The sequence below is a fragment of the Cetorhinus maximus genome, chromosome 8 (assembly GCF_964194155.1).
Source record: "Cetorhinus maximus chromosome 8, sCetMax3.hap1.1, whole genome shotgun sequence".
Taxonomy (NCBI): Eukaryota; Metazoa; Chordata; class Chondrichthyes; order Lamniformes; family Cetorhinidae; genus Cetorhinus; species Cetorhinus maximus.
The window spans coordinates 57,703,565-57,720,834 of NC_135886.1; the positions used below are offsets into that span (position 1 = coordinate 57,703,565).

The 17,270-nt window shown below is 51.9% G+C and overlaps 1 protein-coding gene across 2 annotated transcripts in view; it reads right to left on the minus strand.

Moving 5' to 3' along the window:
• Window positions 1–17,270, minus strand: part of kdm5ba (lysine demethylase 5Ba) — a 254,050-nt gene that overhangs the window by 235,744 nt on the left and 1,036 nt on the right. Inside the window, exons 2-5 of one of the 2 annotated variants that reach the window (XM_078546911.1) lie at window positions 9,922–9,999; window positions 8,893–9,015; window positions 7,621–7,791; window positions 1,748–1,828 (exon numbers count right to left, since the gene is read on the minus strand). In XM_078546911.1, coding sequence (XP_078403037.1) covers window positions 1,748–1,828; window positions 7,621–7,791; window positions 8,893–9,015; window positions 9,922–9,999 — 453 coding nt within the window. The remainder of the gene's footprint in view (window positions 1–1,747; window positions 1,829–7,620; window positions 7,792–8,892; window positions 9,016–9,921; window positions 10,000–17,270) is intronic. The other variant, XM_078546909.1, reaches the window with a different exon arrangement.

Sequence of the window (17,270 nt, forward strand, 5' to 3'; positions counted from 1 at the left end):
ATACTAACACTCCACAGTATAGTACTGAAGGAGTGCTACATTGTCTCATCTTTTAAACCCCTCGGTTTAAACCCACTAGCCTCCTTGGGTAGGTGTAAAAGATCCCAAGGCACGATATTGAAGAAAGGGAGTGGAGTTCGTTATGGTATCCTGGCAAATATTTATCCCTCAATAAACATCATAAAAATCAGATTATTGTTTGCGACATTATCACAATGTTGTTTGTGTGAGTTTGCTGAGTGCAAATTAGCTGCCACTTTTCCTACGCCGCAACAGTGACTACACTTCAAAATGGTCTTGAAAAGTACTATCTAAATGCAAGTCTATATGTAATGTAATTCTCTATATAGAGGCTGGGAATCCTGCGGAGAATAACTCACCTACTGACCCCACCCACCCCCAAGTACTGTCCGCCATCTACAAAGCACAAGTCGGGTATGTGATGGAATACTCTCTCAACTTCCCTGATGAGTGCAACTCCAATACTCTAGAAGCTCAACATAATCAAGGACAAAGCTGCCCACTTGACTAGCATCTCATGCACCACCAATGCACAGAAGTAGCAGAGTGTACTATATACAGGAGTTCTGCAGTGTTGCAGAAAGCCTCTCCATTTGGTAAATGCTGATCAGGACAATCAACATCACAAACAGATCACCACCGTCAACACCCCTTTGTCCTTTTGTCTATGACATCTCTGGCAATCTCTTCTTTGCCTCCACCTATCACTGGCCCTCCATCCAGCTCTACCTGTCCCACCCCCCCTCAACCAACTTATATTTCACCTCATTTCTATTTTTATTTAGTTCTGATGAAGAGTCATACGGACTTGAAACGTTAACTGTCTTCCTCTCCACATATGCTGTCAGGCCTGCTGAGTTTTTCCAGCTATTTGTGTTTTTGTCACAAACAGATTATCTGATTGCTGTTTCAGAGACTGTGTACGCAAAGTGACTCCGCACTTCACTCACTACAACAGTGACTACATTACACTTCCAAAGTATTATTGGCTTTGAAGTACTTTAAGACATCCTTGCTCTCTTTTAGTTATTCTAAGAAGCTTGATTATAGGTCCTTCGACAACACCTCCAAACCCACAACCTCTACCATCTGGAAGGACAAGGGCAGCAGACCCATGGGAACACCTTTTAAATAATGCCATGGGATTATTTTCAACCAACAAAAGCATAGTCAGGGAAATTGGGAAGAATTAGTAAAAAAAAAGACTTACAATTGAGTGTAGATAGACCAATGTCATTTGCTCATCATTGTTGAATTTATCTTAATATGTACAATATTCACTAACAATAGGATAAATGGCAACTGGAGTTTGTGATGTGATGAGGGACTACACCTGTTTAATTTACATTTTACAAAATCCTGAAACAATAGAAATATTGAAAACTACTTCGATTTTAGCACATCAAAATCTTAATTTAGTGATGTTTTCCTTTCAAAAATTCACCCAGTAAGAAAATTTTAAAAAGATAGGCCTTTCACGCCAGGAATTTGCAAGTCAATAAAAATAAAACTACAAAGAGGTTATATTAACATTAATACAACTCCATTATCCACCTTTACCTACAGTCTTACCAGCCTGGAATGGGAAACAGTGGCAAGTTCACCAATTATTGGACTGCAGCTGCTGCATTGTGAAAGCCCATCTTTCTACCCCAGTCCCTTCATTACAAAATTACTTATATCATTCATAATCTTGGAAAGAAAGTAGCCATTAATAGCATTTTACATCAAAGATCTTCCTCTGCCTCAGGATTACATTTAACTGGCCCCAACATAAATGTTGTCGCAAAAGTAACAGACAGAAAAGCTTGAACATAAGGTAAAATTTGATTAGCTCAACAGACGACTGTAACTCCCAAGAGACCAGTAACAGATCACTCAAGCCTCTTCTGGTACACAATGATGCATACATATGATTTAGAAAATAGAAATTAGGTTCTGATGTTCATTAGAGAATTAGTTATACATAGCACAGCGGGAAAACTGGCCATGGAACATAAATTAATTGAGATCAGCATCTGGAAAATCCCAGCTTCTTCAGAGCACTAAGCAAACAGCAACATAATGGTGTTCAATGAATGGCTGAAACCGTGTTGTGCATGGAAGGCATCACAAAGAGGCCATGCTGTCCACTCAAATGGGAGTACAAAGAGAAGCGATAGCAGATGGCATACAAGAGACAGGAGTACAACCGCCATGGGTGCCCAAATAGGGAAGAATTATTACAAAAACAGAATTACCTGGAAAAACTCAGCAGGTCTGGCAGCATCGGCGGAGAAGAAATCAGTTAACGTTTCGAGCCTTCATGGCACTTCGGCAGAACTGAAGCATAGTTAGAAGAAGGGAGAAATATAAATTGGTTTAAGGTGGGGGGTGGGGGGGGAGGGGGGGGGTGGGGGGAGAGAGAGACATTGAGGGTGTGGTGATTGTGGAGATGAGCAGATAATCAAAAGATGTCACAGATAAAAGGGTCAAAGAGGTGTTTTGTCTGAGAAAAGTGCTAATTAAGAATGGAGGACAGGATATTCAAAGTACAGCTCTAGTGGGGGTGGGGTGGAAAGGCTAACAAGGTTTTAGTTTTAGATTTAAAAATAATGGAAATAGGTGGGGAAAGAAGAATCTATATAAATTATTGAAAAAAAAGTGGGGGTGGGGGGGGGGGAGTTTAAGATCTAAAGTTGTTGAATTCAATATTCAGCCCGGAAGGCTGTAAAGTGCCTAGTCGGAAGATGAGGTGCTGTTCCTCCAGTTTGCGTTGAGCTTCACTGGAACAATGCAGCAAGCCAAGGACAGACATGTGGGCAAGAGAGCAGGGTGGAGTGTTAAAATGGCAAGCGACAGGGAGGTCTGGGTCATTCTTGCGGACAGACCGAAGGTGTTCTGCAAAGCGGTCGCCCAGTCTGCGTTTGGTCTCTCCAATGTAGAGGAAACTGCATTGGGAGCAACGAATGCAGTAGACTAAGTTGGGGGAAATGCAAGTGAAATGCTGCTTCACCTGAAAGGAGTGTTTGGGCCCTTGGACGGTGAGGAGAGAGGAAGTGAAGGGACAGGTGTTGCATCTTCTGCGTGGGCATGGGGAGGTGCCATAGGTGGGGGTTGAGGAGTAGGGGGTGATGGAGGAGTGGACCAGGGTGTCCCGGAGGGAACGATCCCTACGGAATGCCGTCAGGGTGGGTGAAGGGAAGATGTGTTTGGTGGTGGCATCATGCTGGAGTTGGCGGAAATGGCGGAGGATGATCCTTTGAATGCGGAGGCTGGTGGGGTGATAAGTGAGGACAAGGGGGACCCTATCATGTTTCTGGGAAGGAGGAGAAGGCGTGAGGGAGGATGCGCGGGATATGGGCCGGACACGGTTGAGGGCCCTGTCAACGACCGTGGATGGAAAACCTCGGTTAAGGAAGAAGGAGGACATGTCAGAGGAGCTGTTTTTGAAGGTAGCGTCATCAGAACAGATGCGATGGAGGCGAAGGAACTGAGAGAATGGGATGGAGTCTTTACAAGAAGCGGGGTGTGAGGAGCTGTAGTCGAGGTAGCTGTGGGAGTCGGTAGGCTTGTAATGGATATTGGTGGACAGTCTATCATCAGAAATTGAGACAGAGAGGTCAAGGAAGGGAAGAGAAGTGTCAGAGATGGACCATGTGAAGATGATGGAGGGGTGGAGATTGGAAGCAAAATTAATAAATTTTTCCAGGTCCCGATGAGAGCATGAAGCAGCACCGAAGTAATCATCGATGTACCGGAGAAAGAGTTGTGGGAGGGGGCCGGAGTAGGACTGGAACAAGGAATGTTCCACATACCCCATAAAGAGACAGGCATAGCTGGGGCCCATGCGGGCACTGGGTACCCGCATGGGCCCCAGCTATGCCTGTCTCTTTATGGGGTATGTGGAACATTCCTTGTTCCAGTCCTACTCCGGCCCCCTCCCACAACTCTTTCTCCGGTACATCGATGATTACTTCGGTGCTGCTTCATGCTCTCGTCGGGACCTGGAAAAATTTATTAATTTTGCTTCCAATCTCCACCCCTCCATCATCTTCACATGGTCCATCTCTGACACTTCTCTTCCCTTCCTTGACCTCTCTGTCTCAATTTCTGATGATAGACTGTCCACCAATATCCATTACAAGCCTACCGACTCCCACAGCTACCTCGACTACAGCTCCTCACACCCCGCTTCTTGTAAAGACTCCATCCCATTCTCTCAGTTCCTTCGCCTCCATCGCATCTGTTCTGATGACGCTACCTTCAAAAACAGCTCCTCTGACATGTCCTCCTTCTTCCTTAACCGAGGTTTTCCATCCACGGTCGTTGACAGGGCCCTCAACCGTGTCCGGCCCATATCCCGCGCATCCTCCCTCACGCCTTCTCCTCCTTCCCAGAAACATGATAGGGTCCCCCTTGTCCTCACTTATCACCCCACCAGCCTCCGCATTCAAAGGATCATCCTCCGCCATTTCCGCCAACTCCAGCATGATGCCACCACCAAACACATCTTCCCTTCACCCACCCTGACGGCATTCCGTAGGGATCGTTCCCTCCGGGACACCCTGGTCCACTCCTCCATCACCCCCTACTCCTCAACCCCCACTTATGGCACCTCCCCATGCCCACGCAGAAGATGCAACACCTGCCCCTTCACTTCCTCTCTCCTCACCGTCCAAGGGCCCAAACACTCCTTTCAAGTGAAGCAGCATTTCACTTGCATTTCCCCTAACCTAGTCTACTGCATTCGTTGCTCCCAATGCGGTCCCTTCTACATTGGAGAGACCAAACGCAAACTGGGCGACCGTTTTGCGGAACACCTGCGGTCTGTCCGCAAGAAAGACCCAAACCTCCCTGTCGCTTGCCATTTTAACACTCCACCCTGTTCTCTTGCCCACATGTCTGTCCTTGGCTTGCTGCATTGTTCCAGTGAAGCCCAACGCAAACTGGAGGAACAGCACCTCATCTTCCGACTAGGCACTTTGCAGCCTTCCGGGCTGAATATTGAATTCAACAACTTTAGATCTTAAACTCCCCCCTCCCCCACCCCCACTTTTTTTTCAATAATTTATATAGATTCTTCTTTCCCCACCTATTTCCATTATTTTTAAATCTAAAACTAAAACCTTGTTAGCCTTTCCACCCCACCCCCACTAGAGCTGTACTTTGAATATCCTGTCCTCCATTCTTAATTAGCACTTTTCTCAGACAAAACACCTCTTTGACCCTTTTGTCTGTGACATCTTTTGATTATCTGCTCATCTCCACAATCACCACACCCTCAATGTCTCTCTCTCCCCCCACCCCCCCCCACCCCCCCCCACCTTAAACCAATTTATATTTCTCCCTTCTTCTAACTATGCTTCAGTTCTGCCGAAGTGCCATGAAGGCTCGAAACGTTAACTGATTTCTTCTCCGCCGATGCTGCCAGACCTGCTGAGTTTTTCCAGGTAATTCTGTTTTTGTTTTGGATTTCCAGCATCCGCAGTAGCTTTTAGCTTTTTGTTTTATATTTAGGGAAGAATTATTGTTAATCAATGGGAGTGACAAGGGAATAAGGTTGGTCAACATTTAATCATTTACATTTTTGCATAGTTTCAAATGTAAAAATGCAAAATTTGAAAACTATCCCTTTAATTTTTACATGAAGATAATCTTTCGTTCTTCATTGTGTTGAAATGGATGAATAGAAAGGCTGATGCTTTCATCAAGTGCCATTTACTTTTTTTACATTCGTTCATGGGATGTGGGCGTTGCTAGCTAGGCCAGCATTTATTGTCCATCCCTAATTGCCCTTGGTAAGATGGCGGTGAGCTGCCTTCTTGAACTGCTGCAGTCCCTTGGTGTAGGTAAACCCACAGTGCTGTTAGGGAGGGAGTTCCATGATTTTGACCCAGCGACAGTGAAGGGATGGCGATATATTTCTAAGTCAGGACAGTGAGTGGCTTGGATGGGAACTTACAGGTGGGGGTGTTCCCAAGTGCTTGCTGCCCTTGACCTTCTAGCTGGTAGCAGTCGAGGGTTTGGAAGGTGCTAAGGAGTGTTGGTGAGTTCCTGCCGTGTATATTGTAGATGGTACATACAGCTGCCACTATGGGATACCAATCAAGTGGGTTGCTTTGACCTGGATGGTGTCAGGTTTCTTGAGTGCTGTTGGAGCTACACTCATCCAGGCAAACGAAGAGTATTCCTGACGTGCCTTGTAGACAGGTGGACAGGCTTTGGGGAGCCAGGGGGTAAGTTACTTGCCATAGGATTCCTAGCCTCTGACTTGTTCTTGTAGCCACAGTATTTATATGGCTAGTCCAGTTCGGTTTCTGGTCAATGGTAACCCCCAGGATGTTGAGTGGGGGATTCAGTGATAGTAATGCCAATGAATGTCATGGGGCAATGGTTAGATTCTCTCTTGTTGGAGATGGTTATTGCCACGAATGTTACTTGCCACTTGTCAGGCCAAGCCTGGATATTGTCCAGGTCTTGCTGCATTTGGATGTGAACTGCTTCAGTCTGAGTCGTCGTGAATGGTGCTGAACATTGCGTAATCTTGGGCCCTGGCAGAACCCAAACTAAGCATCAGTGAGTAAGTTATTGCTAAGCAAGCGCCACTTCATAGCATTGTTGATGACCACTTCCATTACTTTACTGATGATCGAGAATAGGCTGATGGGGCGGTAATTGGCCGGGTTGGGTTTGTCCTGTTCTTTGTATACAGGACACACTTGGGTGACAGATCAATGGGTGGTATTTTTGGGCACGCAGAGCTCTTGCCCCTTAGGGGTATAAAGTGATTCTGCATCATACTAAATTTATCTATGAACACCTACCGCTGATCTTCTATCATTTTAATTAACAGACTTGCCAGTTCACTGTGGACAATTCCATTGTCTTAGCCAGTCTCACCTAAATCTAGAAGCTTAGCTGTTTTGCACTTCCCCCTCTCAAACACTATATTGAACTTGATCACAATGTAATCACTATTAGATAAACATTTACCCACCATTAGGCTGTTAACTAAATTTGGCTCATTATTTATTGCAGCCACTAAACATATTTGGAACTCAGGTGCCAAATGCAAAGGTTATCCCTTGCAAACTACAATAATCTATAGAATTAAAAACACACTGCAATAGAAATATAAAACAGCACTTAACTCAGTAATGATTTCCATTGGTTCTTCGGTCTAATATCTGCAATTGATAGAGATCCTAAAACATTGCAATTCAATTTTCTTCAATTTATGAGCTAAAGTCTGTAGAGTCTGAAAATGGTGTCAACTACAAACTCAAATTGGAACTGCTTCTTAAACTATAGGGTTTAGAACTTCTCTCCCACTGCCTCATTTGATTTTCTTGGATGACAAACTGTGCTGTTAACTACTTCCATAGCATTCTAGCAGCTAGGAGCATGTCTCTCCCCTCTCCCTTTCTACAGATCTTGAACTGCCAAGCAGTTTAGTACTGGAGGAATGAGAAGCAGGCCAAAGGATCTCTTGTGTCTTAACATTTGTCTGCCAGTATCAAATTAATTCCAGACCATTAAATTATCATCCTATTCAGGATATATTACAGAGCCAGCACCTGAATGACAACAAGTACTTATTAAATGCACTGCACTCACCAGAAGACTGGCACCAGACTGAAAGAGATTATAAGGGTACAGGATACGTTCATAGTGCGATCGAAGTAGTGAGCCCAATGCCTTTCCAGGTGGATATGCCATCATGTGTGCTATCTTAGACCATCGCCGTTCCTTACAAACTATTTCGAACCCACCTTCCTCTGCAACAAGCTGCAAAGAAAGCAGAACAACTACATAATTGGCATACAGTATACAGAGCATAAATGACCAAGATAAAATATTAGTGCAACAATGAAGATGTTATAAAGGCTATAGTATTCTGCAAAGTATTATAGCTTTCCCTCTAATTCTTTGTCACTCAAGGCTTAACCTCTCTCTCTCTCTCCCCCATACCCCCTCATCTCTCTCACTGTTGTATCTGCATCACTTTATTTTCCCTTCATTGTGTACAGGTCTCTTCTCCACTTTTATAAAGCTTGGCAGCTTTCAAGTTCCTTTATTGATGTCCTAATTATTAACATTTTAGGGCCAAGGGCTAAGGAAAGATATGTTTTCTATCAGTAGAAATAAAAACAGAAAATGCTACAGATGCTCAGGAGACAGAAAGAGTTAATGTTTTAGGACTGTGACCCTTCAAGCAGCGTTCTGTTAAGCATAGACACTCCATACTTGTTCTTCCTCTATAAATTAAATCTCACATTGAATTGTATTTGCTACCTGTCTACTTATTCCACTAACCTGAACTTCCTGAAGTAATCAATTTGTTAAGTCTCTATAACTCTGCAAATTTCAAAATTGTATTCCATACAATTACACAAAACATCTACATACGCACAAAAGCAACTCTGCCCCCTCGGGTACAATTCCAGCAACATCTATTTAACTCAACTTTTTATTTCCTGAACCTCAATCTACCCATCAGTGATGCAACTTTCCCCTCATACACTAATTTTTTCTAACATGTTACTCTGAAAGACTCCAATACACACTATATAAAATTTCATACAATATATGCATTCCATTAATCAAACCATATCACCCTGATGCATGTTTGATGGTTAGAGTGAAGAGGAGGCAGGGTATGCGGCATTCACTTCTCACCCCCAACCAGTCTACACACTGTCCGAACTAGCTGGAGTAACTTGCCCATTTCACTTTTGGATAATATTGAACAAAAGATTCTCTTTAGGCCACTTTACTTGCTTTATGACAGTGACAAACAGACTTACTAGGGCAGGAAGAGATGGAGGCAAGTGTATGTTATTAAAACAAGTATTGGACTCTAAGGTAGGAACATAACAGAAATCTTACCTTGTTGAGTAAAAATAAATCCAAAATTTTCCTTTCCACATGTGGAATTTTTAATGTTGATCCCTGCAGTTCCCAGAATTTTGCTATCTGGTCCAGAAAATTGAGTTTTACTCTGGTCTGAGCCTGTGAACAGATCACATGAGTATTCTTTTCTAAAGGGATAATACTGTATGCATTGTCCAATAGGGATAAAAAATACAAACTTTCATTCATACAACACTTCATCACATCTCAAATCAGGGTTTTACATGCACTTAATTACTTATTTATGCCACTTTGTATATAGCAAGATGTTTAGTGCTGAAGGAGGCAAAAGGAATCTGCACAGAAAGCAAAATTTATACAGCACTTTTAACAAACCCAGGATGTTCTAAAATGCTTTAACACAATTAGTGTTCCAGCATAGGGAAATACAACAACTAGTTTGTACACAGGACAACAGCAAGGAGATAAATGACTTAGAAAATTTGTTAAGTGATGCTAGTTGAGGATAAATGTTGACCAGGACCCTGGGCCAGATCTTTAGAGTGGCACAATATCCTTTACGTCCATCTGAGACACAATTTTTGCTTACCATCTCACCTCAGACAGTGAACAGTACTTCAGTATTGTACCAAAACTTCAGCCTAGATGGAGTGGCACAGGCATGTGACCTAAAGTATAGACCCACTGCATGCAGACAATTAAAGATTAATTTGGTAGAAACAAAAACTTAACGTCCCAATTATTTCAGCATCAATTCACAGGATAAGACCACTGAAAATAGATCACAGCAAATAACGCTGATTGGGTACTTAATATCAAATATTGTAAAGAAGTTTCAGAATCAAGGCCACATGCAGTGAATTTCTGACTGCCTCTATTACCTACAAGCAACGTAACAAGAAAATTAAATTAAAAAATATAAACATTAACTTCAAAATCTCAATACACGATGTCTTCTCAAATTTGGTTACAAAAGGCTTTCAGTACTAACACCCGTACAGAGAAGTATATAAAGTCACCAAACAGGACAAAATGAAAACTTACCTCAAGTTCATTCAGCCTCTGAATGCGTGGGGTAAAGTGTAGTTTGTCAACATCACAAGCAAAAGGTGGCTGCCAATCCTGCAACACAAGGCAATAATCCACTTTCAGGACCTTTCAAACCTGCATAGCCATTCAACAAGATCAATCTATTCGCTCCTCCCCACTTCGCCTCCTCTCTATACCCCCATCTGGCCTCCCACACAGCCGCCTCCTCTTCCTCCTCCCCCACCCCCCTTCCTCCCCTCCTCCTGCCCCTCCCCTCCCCACTCCTCCAACCTGCTCCTCCTCCACCGCCCCCCGGCACCCCCCCTTCCTCCTCCCCCCCATCCCCACACCCCTCCTCCAACCCCCAACACCTCCTCCTCCACCAGCCCCCCCGTCCACCGCTCCTCCACCAGCCCCCTACCCCCTCCTCCTCCCCCACCACCCACCCCATCCCCCCTCCTCCACCAACCCCATCCCCCCTCCTCCACCGCCCCCGTCCACCCCTCCTCCACCCCCCCACCCGAACACCCTCCTGCTCCTCCTCCTCCACATCCACCCCTCCTCCTCCACACCCACCCCCCAATCCTCCTCCTCCTCCACCCTTCATCCTCCACCCCCGTCCCCAATCCTCCTCCTCCTCCCCCGTTCTTCCTCCTCCCCCCCCTTACCCCCATCCTTCCTCTTCCTCCTCCTCCTTCCCGTCCCCCACTCCTCCTCCCCGTACCCCCCTCCTCCTCCTCCCCTCCTCCTCCTCCCCCCCCATCCTCCTCGCCCCCGTCGCGTCCCCCACACCTCCTCCTTCCCCCCTCATCCTCCCCCCTCCTCACCACCCCCGTCCCCCCTCCTCCTCCTCCTCCATCCCCACACCTCCTCCTCCCCCCGATACTTCTCTTTCCTCCGATACTTCTCTTTCCTCCGATCCTTCCTCCTCCTCTTCCCCCCTTCCCTCCTCTTCCCCGCCATCTTTCCTCCAGTTCCCCCCCGTCCTTCCTCCTCCTCTTCCCCGTCCCCCCCCTCATCCTCCTCCTCCCCCTCCCCGTGCCCCCTCCTCCTCCTCTTCACCGTCCCCCCTCCTCCTCCTGCTTCCCGTACCCCCTCCTCCCACCTCCTCCTCCTCCTCATACCCCCCTCCTCCTCCCCGTCCCCCACCACCTACCCCTCCTCCCCTTCCCCACCCGTCCTCCCTCCTCCTCCTCCCCTTCCCACCCGTCCTCCTCCTCCTCCTCCTCCTCCTCCCACCACCACGTCCTCCCTCCTCCTCCTCCCCTTCCCTTCCCACCCCGTCCTCCCTCCTCCTCCTCCCTTCCCACCCCACCCGTCCTCCCTCCTCCTCCTCCCCTTCCCACCCCACCCGTCCTCCCTCCTCCTCCTCCCCTTCCCACCCGTCCTCCCTCCTCCTCCTCCCCTTCCCACCCGTCCTCCCTCCTCCTCCTCCCCTTCCCACCCGTCCTCCCTCCTCCTCCTCCCCTTCCCACCCGTCCTCCCTCCACCTCCTCCCCTTCCCACCCGTCCTCCCTCCACCTCCTCCCCTTCCCACCCGTCCCCCCTCCTCCTCCTCCCCTTCCCACCCGTCCCCCCTCCTCCTCCTCCCCTTCCCACCCGTCCCCCCTCCTCCTCCTCCCCTTCCCACCCGTCCCCCCTCCTCCCCTTCCCACCCGTCCTCCCTCCTCCCCTTCCCACCCGTCCTTCCTCCCCCTCCTCCCCTTCCCACCCGTCCTTCCTCCACCTCCTCCCCTATCCACCCGTCCTCCCTCCTTCCCTTCCCGTCCGTCCGTCCGTCCGTCCTCCCCCCGTCCGTCCGTCCGCCCGTCCTCCCCCCGTCCGTCCGCCCGTCCTCCCCCCGTCCGTCCGCCCGTCCTCCCCCCGTCCGTCCGCCCGTCCTCCCCCCGTCCGTCCGCCCGTCCTCCCCCCGTCCGTCCGTCCGTCCTCCCCCCGTCCGTCCGTCCGTCCTCCCCCCGTCCGTCCGTCCGTCCTCCCCCCGTCCGTCCGTCCGTCCTCCCCCCGTCCGTCCGTCCGTCCTCCCCCCGTCCGTCCGTCCGTCCTCCCCCCGTCCGTCCGTCCGTCCTCCCCCCGTCCGTCCGTCCGTCCTCCCCCGTCCGTCCGTCCGTCCTCCCCCTGTCCGTCCGTCCGTCCTCCCCCCGTCCGTCCGTCCTCCTCCTCCCCCCATCCGTCCTCCTCCTCCCCCCATCCTTCCTCCTCCTCCCCCCATCCTTCCTCCTCCTCCCCCCATCCTTCCTCCTCCTCCCCCCATCCTTCCTCCTCCTCTTCCCCCGCATTCCCACTCCTCCTCCTCCCATCCTTCCTCCTCCTCCTCCCCCCATCCTTCCACCTCCTCCTCCTCCCCCCATCCTTGCTCCTCCTCCCCCCCATCCTTCCTCCTCCTCCCCCCATCCTTCGTCCTCCTCTTCCCCCGCATTCCCACTCCTCCTCCTCCCATCCTTCCTCCTCCTCCTCCCCCCATCCTTCCACCTCCTCCTCCTCCCCCCATCCTTGCTCCTCCTCCCCCCATCCTTCCTCCTCCTCCCCCCATCCTTCCTCCTCCTCTTCCCCCGCATTCCCACTCCTCCTCCTCCCATCCTTCCTCCTCCTCCTCCCCCCATCCTTCCACCTCCTCCTCCTCCCCCCATCCTTCCTCCTCCTCCTCCCCCATCCTTCCTCCTCCTCCTCCTCCCCCATCCTTCCTCCTCCTCCTCCTCCCCCCATCCTTCCTCCTCCTCCTCCCCCCATCCTTCCTCCTCCTCCTCCTCCTCCTCCCCATCCTTCCTCCACCGCCTCTTCCCCCCCATCCTTCCTCCTCCTCTTACCCCCATCCTTCCTCCTCCTCTTACCCCCATCCTCCTTGAGCACATCCCCCCCCATCCTCCTTGAGCACATCCCCCCCCATCCTCCTTGAGCACATGCCCCCCCATCCTTCCTCCTCTTCTTCCCCCCCATCCTTCCTCCTCCTCCTCTTCCCCCCCATCCTTCCTCCTCCTACTCTTCTCCCATACCTTCCTCCTCCTACTCTTCTCCCATACCTTCCTCCTCCTACCCTTCCCCCATACCTTCCTCCTACTCTTCCCCATCCATCTTCCTCCTCCTCCCCCCTCCTACTCTTCTCCTTCCATCTTCCTCCTCCTCTTCCACCCCATCCTTCCTCCTCCTCCTCTTCCACCCCATCCTTCCTCCTCCTCTTCCCTCCCATCCTTCCTCCTCCTCTTCCCTCCCATTCCTTCCTCCTCCTCTTCCCTCCCATTCCTTCCTCCTCCTCTTCCCTCCCATTCATTCCTCCTCCTCCCATTCCTTCCTCCTCCTCTTCCCTCCCATTTCTTCCTCCTCCTCCTCTTCCCTCCCATTCCTTCCTCCTCCTCTTCCCTCCCATTCCTTCCTTCTCCTCTTACCTCCCATTCCTTCCTCCTCCTCTTACCTCCCATTCCTTCCTCCTCCTCTTCCCTCCCATACCTACCTCCTCCTCTTCCCTCCCATACCTACCTCCTCCTCTTCCCTCCCATACCTACCTCCTCCTCTTCCCTCCCATACCTACTCCTCCTCTTCCCTCCCATACCTACCTCCTCCTCTTCCCCATCCATCTTCCTCCTCCTCCCCCATCCTCCCTCCTCCTACTCTTCCCCTTCCATCTTCCTCCTCCACTTCCCCTCACCCTTCCTCCACTTCTTCCCCCCATCCTTCCTCTCATCCTTCCTCCACTTCTTCCCCCCATCCTTCCTCCACTTCTTCCCCCCATCCTTCCTCCTCCACTTCCCCTCACCCTTCCTCCACTTCTTCCCCCCATCCTTCCTCCACTTCTTCCCCTCACCCTTCCTCCACTTCTTCCCCCATCCTTCCTCCACTTCTTCCCCCCATCCTTCCTCCACTTCTTCCCCCCATCCTTCCTCCACTTCTTCCCCCATCCTTCCTCCACTTCTTCCCCCCATCCTTCCTCCACTTCTTCCCCCCATCCTTCCTCCACTTCTTCCCCCCATCCTTCCTCCACTTCTTCCCCCCATCCTTCCTCCACTTCTTCCCCCCATCCTTCCTCCACTTCTTCCCCCCCCACCCTTCCTCCTCCTCCTCTTACCTCCCATACCTTGCTCCTCCCACTCTTCTCCCTTACCTTCCTCCTACTCTTGCCCATCCATCTTCCTCCACCTCCTACTCTTCCCCATCCTTCCTCCTCCTCTTCCCCCCCACCCTTCCTCCTCCTCCTCCTCTTCCCCCCCACCCTTCCTCCTCCTCCTCCTCCTCTTCCCCCCCACCCTTCCTCCTCCTCCTCCTCTTCCCCCCCACCCTTCCTCCTCCTCCTCCTCCTCCTCTTCCCCCCCACCCTTCCTCCTCCTCCTCTTCCCCCCACCCTTCCTCCTCCTCCTCCTCCTCCTCTTCCCCCCCACCCTTCCTCCTCCTCCTCCTCTTCCCCCCCACCCTTCCTCCTCCTCCTCCTCCTCTTCCCCCCCACCCTTCCTCCTCCTCCTCCTCCTCTTCCCCCCCACCCTTCCTCCTCCTCCTCCTCCTCTTCCCCCCCACCCTTCCTCCTCCTCCTCCTCGCCCCCCCCACCCTTCCTCGTTCCTCCTCCTCGCCCCCCCCACCCTTCCTCCTTCCTCCTCCTCGCCCCTTCCTCCTTCCTCCTCCTCGCCCCCCCCACCCTTCCTCCTCCTCGCCCCCCCCACCCTTCCTCCTCCTCGCCCCCCCCCCACCCTTCCTCCTCCTCCTCCTCCTCTTCCCCCCCACCCTTCCTCCTCCTCCTCCTCGCCCCCCCCCACCCTTCCTCCTTCCTCCTCCTCGCCCCCCCATCCTCTCCTTCCTCCTCCTCGCCCCCCCATCCTCTCCTTCCTCCTCCTCGCCCCCCCATCCTCTCCTTCCTCCTCCTCGCCCCCCCATCCTCTCCTTCCTCCTCCTCGCCCCCCCATCCTCTCCTTCCTCCTCCTCGCCCCCCCATCCTCTCCTTCCTCCTCCTCGCCCCCCCCATCCTCTCCTTCCTCCTCCTCGCCCCCCCTATCCTCTCCTTCCTCCTCCTCTTGCCCCCATCCTCTCCTTCCTCCTCCTCTTGCCCCCATCCTTTCTCCTCCTCCTCCTCCTCTTGCCCCCATCCTTTCTCCTCCTCCTCTTGCCCCCATCCTTTCTCCTCCTCCTCCTCCTCTTGCCCCCATCCTTTCTCCTCCTCCTCCTCCTCTTGCCCCCATCCTTTCTCCTCCTCCTCCTCCTCTTGCCCCCATCCTTTCTCCTCCTCCTCTTGCCCCCATCCTTTCTCCTCCTCCTCTTGCCCCCATCCTTTCTCCTCCTCCTCTTGCCCCCATCCTTTCTCCTCCTCCTCTTGCCCCCATCCTTTCTCCTCCTCCTCTTGCCCCCATCCTTTCTCCTCCTCCTCTTGCCCCCATCCTTTCTCCTCCTCCTCTTGCCCCCATCCTTTCTCCTCCTCCTCTTGCCCCCATCCTTTCTCCTCCTCCTCTTGCCCCCATCCTTTCTCCTCCTCCTCTTGCCCCCATCCTTTCTCCTCCTCCTCTTGCCCCCATCCTTTCTCCTCCTCCTCTTACCGCCCATACCTTCCTCCTCCTCCTCTTACCGCCCATACCTTCCTCCTCCTCTTACCGCCCATACCTTCCTCCTCCTCTTACCCCCCATACCATCCTCCTCCTCTTCCACCCCATCCTTCCTCCTCCTCTTCCACCCTCCTCCTCTCTTCCACCCCACTTTCCACCCCTCCTTCCTCCTCTTCCACCCCATCCTTCCTCCTCCTCTTCCACCCCATCCTTCCTCCTCCTCTTCCACCCCATCCTTCCTCCTCCTCTTCCACCCCATCCTTCCTCCTCCTCTTCCACCCCATCCTTCCTCCTCCTCCTCTTCCACCCCATCCTCCCTCCTCCTCTTCCACCCCATCCTTCCTCCTCCTCTTCCACCCCATCCTTCCTCCCCCTCCTCCACTTCCCGCTCATCCCTCCTCCACTTCTTCCCCCATCCTTCCTCTTCCACTTCCCCCCATCCTTCCTCCCCTTCTTCCCCCCCATCCTTCCTCCACTTCTTACCCCCCCATCCTTCCTCCACTTCTTATCCCCCCATCCTTCCTCCTCTTACCTCCTATATCTTCCTCCTCCTACTCTTCTCCCATACCTTCCTCCAACTCTTGCCCATTCATCTTCCTACTCCTCCCCACATCCTTCCACCTCCTACTGTTTCCCATCCATCCTCCTCCTCCCCATCCTCCCTCCTCCCCCACATCCTTCCTCCTCTTCTTCCCCCCATCCTTCCTCCTCCTCCTCCTCTTCCATCCCATCCTTCCTCCTCCTCTTCCAACCCATCCTTCCTCCTCCTCTTCCACCCCATCCTTCCTCCTCCTCTTCCACCCCATCCTTCCTCCTCCTCTTCCACCCCATCCTTCCTCCTCCTCTTCCACCCCATCCTTCCTCCTCCTCTTCCACCCCATCCTTCCTCCTCCTCTTCCACCCCATCCTTCCTCCTCCTCTTCCACCCCATCCTTCCTCCTCCTCTTCCACCCCATCCTTCCTCCTCCTCTTCCACCCCATCCTTCCTCCTCCTCTTCCACCCCATCCTTCCTCCTCCTCTTCCACCCCATCCTTCCTCCTCCTCTTCCACCCCATCCTTCCTCCTCCTCTTCCACCCCATCCTTCCTCCCCCTCCTCCACTTCCCGCTCATCCCTCCTCCACTTCTTCCCCCATCCTTCCTCCTCCACTTCCCCCCATCCTTCCTCCCCTTCTTCCCCCCATCCTTCCTCCACTTCTTACCCCCCCATCCTTCCTCCACTTCTTATCCCCCCATCCTTCCTCCTCTTACCTCCTATATCTTCCTCCTCCTACTCTTCTCCCATACCTTCCTCCAACTCTTGCCCATTCATCTTCCTACTCCTCCCCACATCCTTCCACCTCCTACTGTTTCCCATCCATCCTCCTCCTCCCCCACATCCTCCTCTTCTTCCCCCCATCCTTCCTCCTCCTCCTCTTCCATCCCATCCTTCCTCCTCCTCTTCCAACCCATCCTTCCTCCTCCTCTTCCACCCCATCCTTCCTCCTCCTCTTCCACCCCATCCTTCCTCCTCCTCTTCCACCCCATCCTTCCTCCTCCTCTTCCACCCCATCCTTCCTCCTCCTCTTCCACCCCATCCTTCCTCCTCCTCTTCCACCCCATCCTTCCTCCTCCTCTTCCACCCCATCCTTCCTCCTCTTCCACCCCATCCTTCCTCCTCTTCCACCCCATCCTTCCTCCTCCTCTTCCACCCCATCCTTCCTCCCCCTCCTCCACTTCCCGCTCATCCCTCCTCCACTTCTTCCCCCCCATCCTTCCTCCACTCCTTCCCCCCCCATCCTTCCTCCTCCACTTCCCCCCATCCTTCCTCCCCTTCTTCCCCCCATCCTTCCTCCACTTCTTACCCCCCCC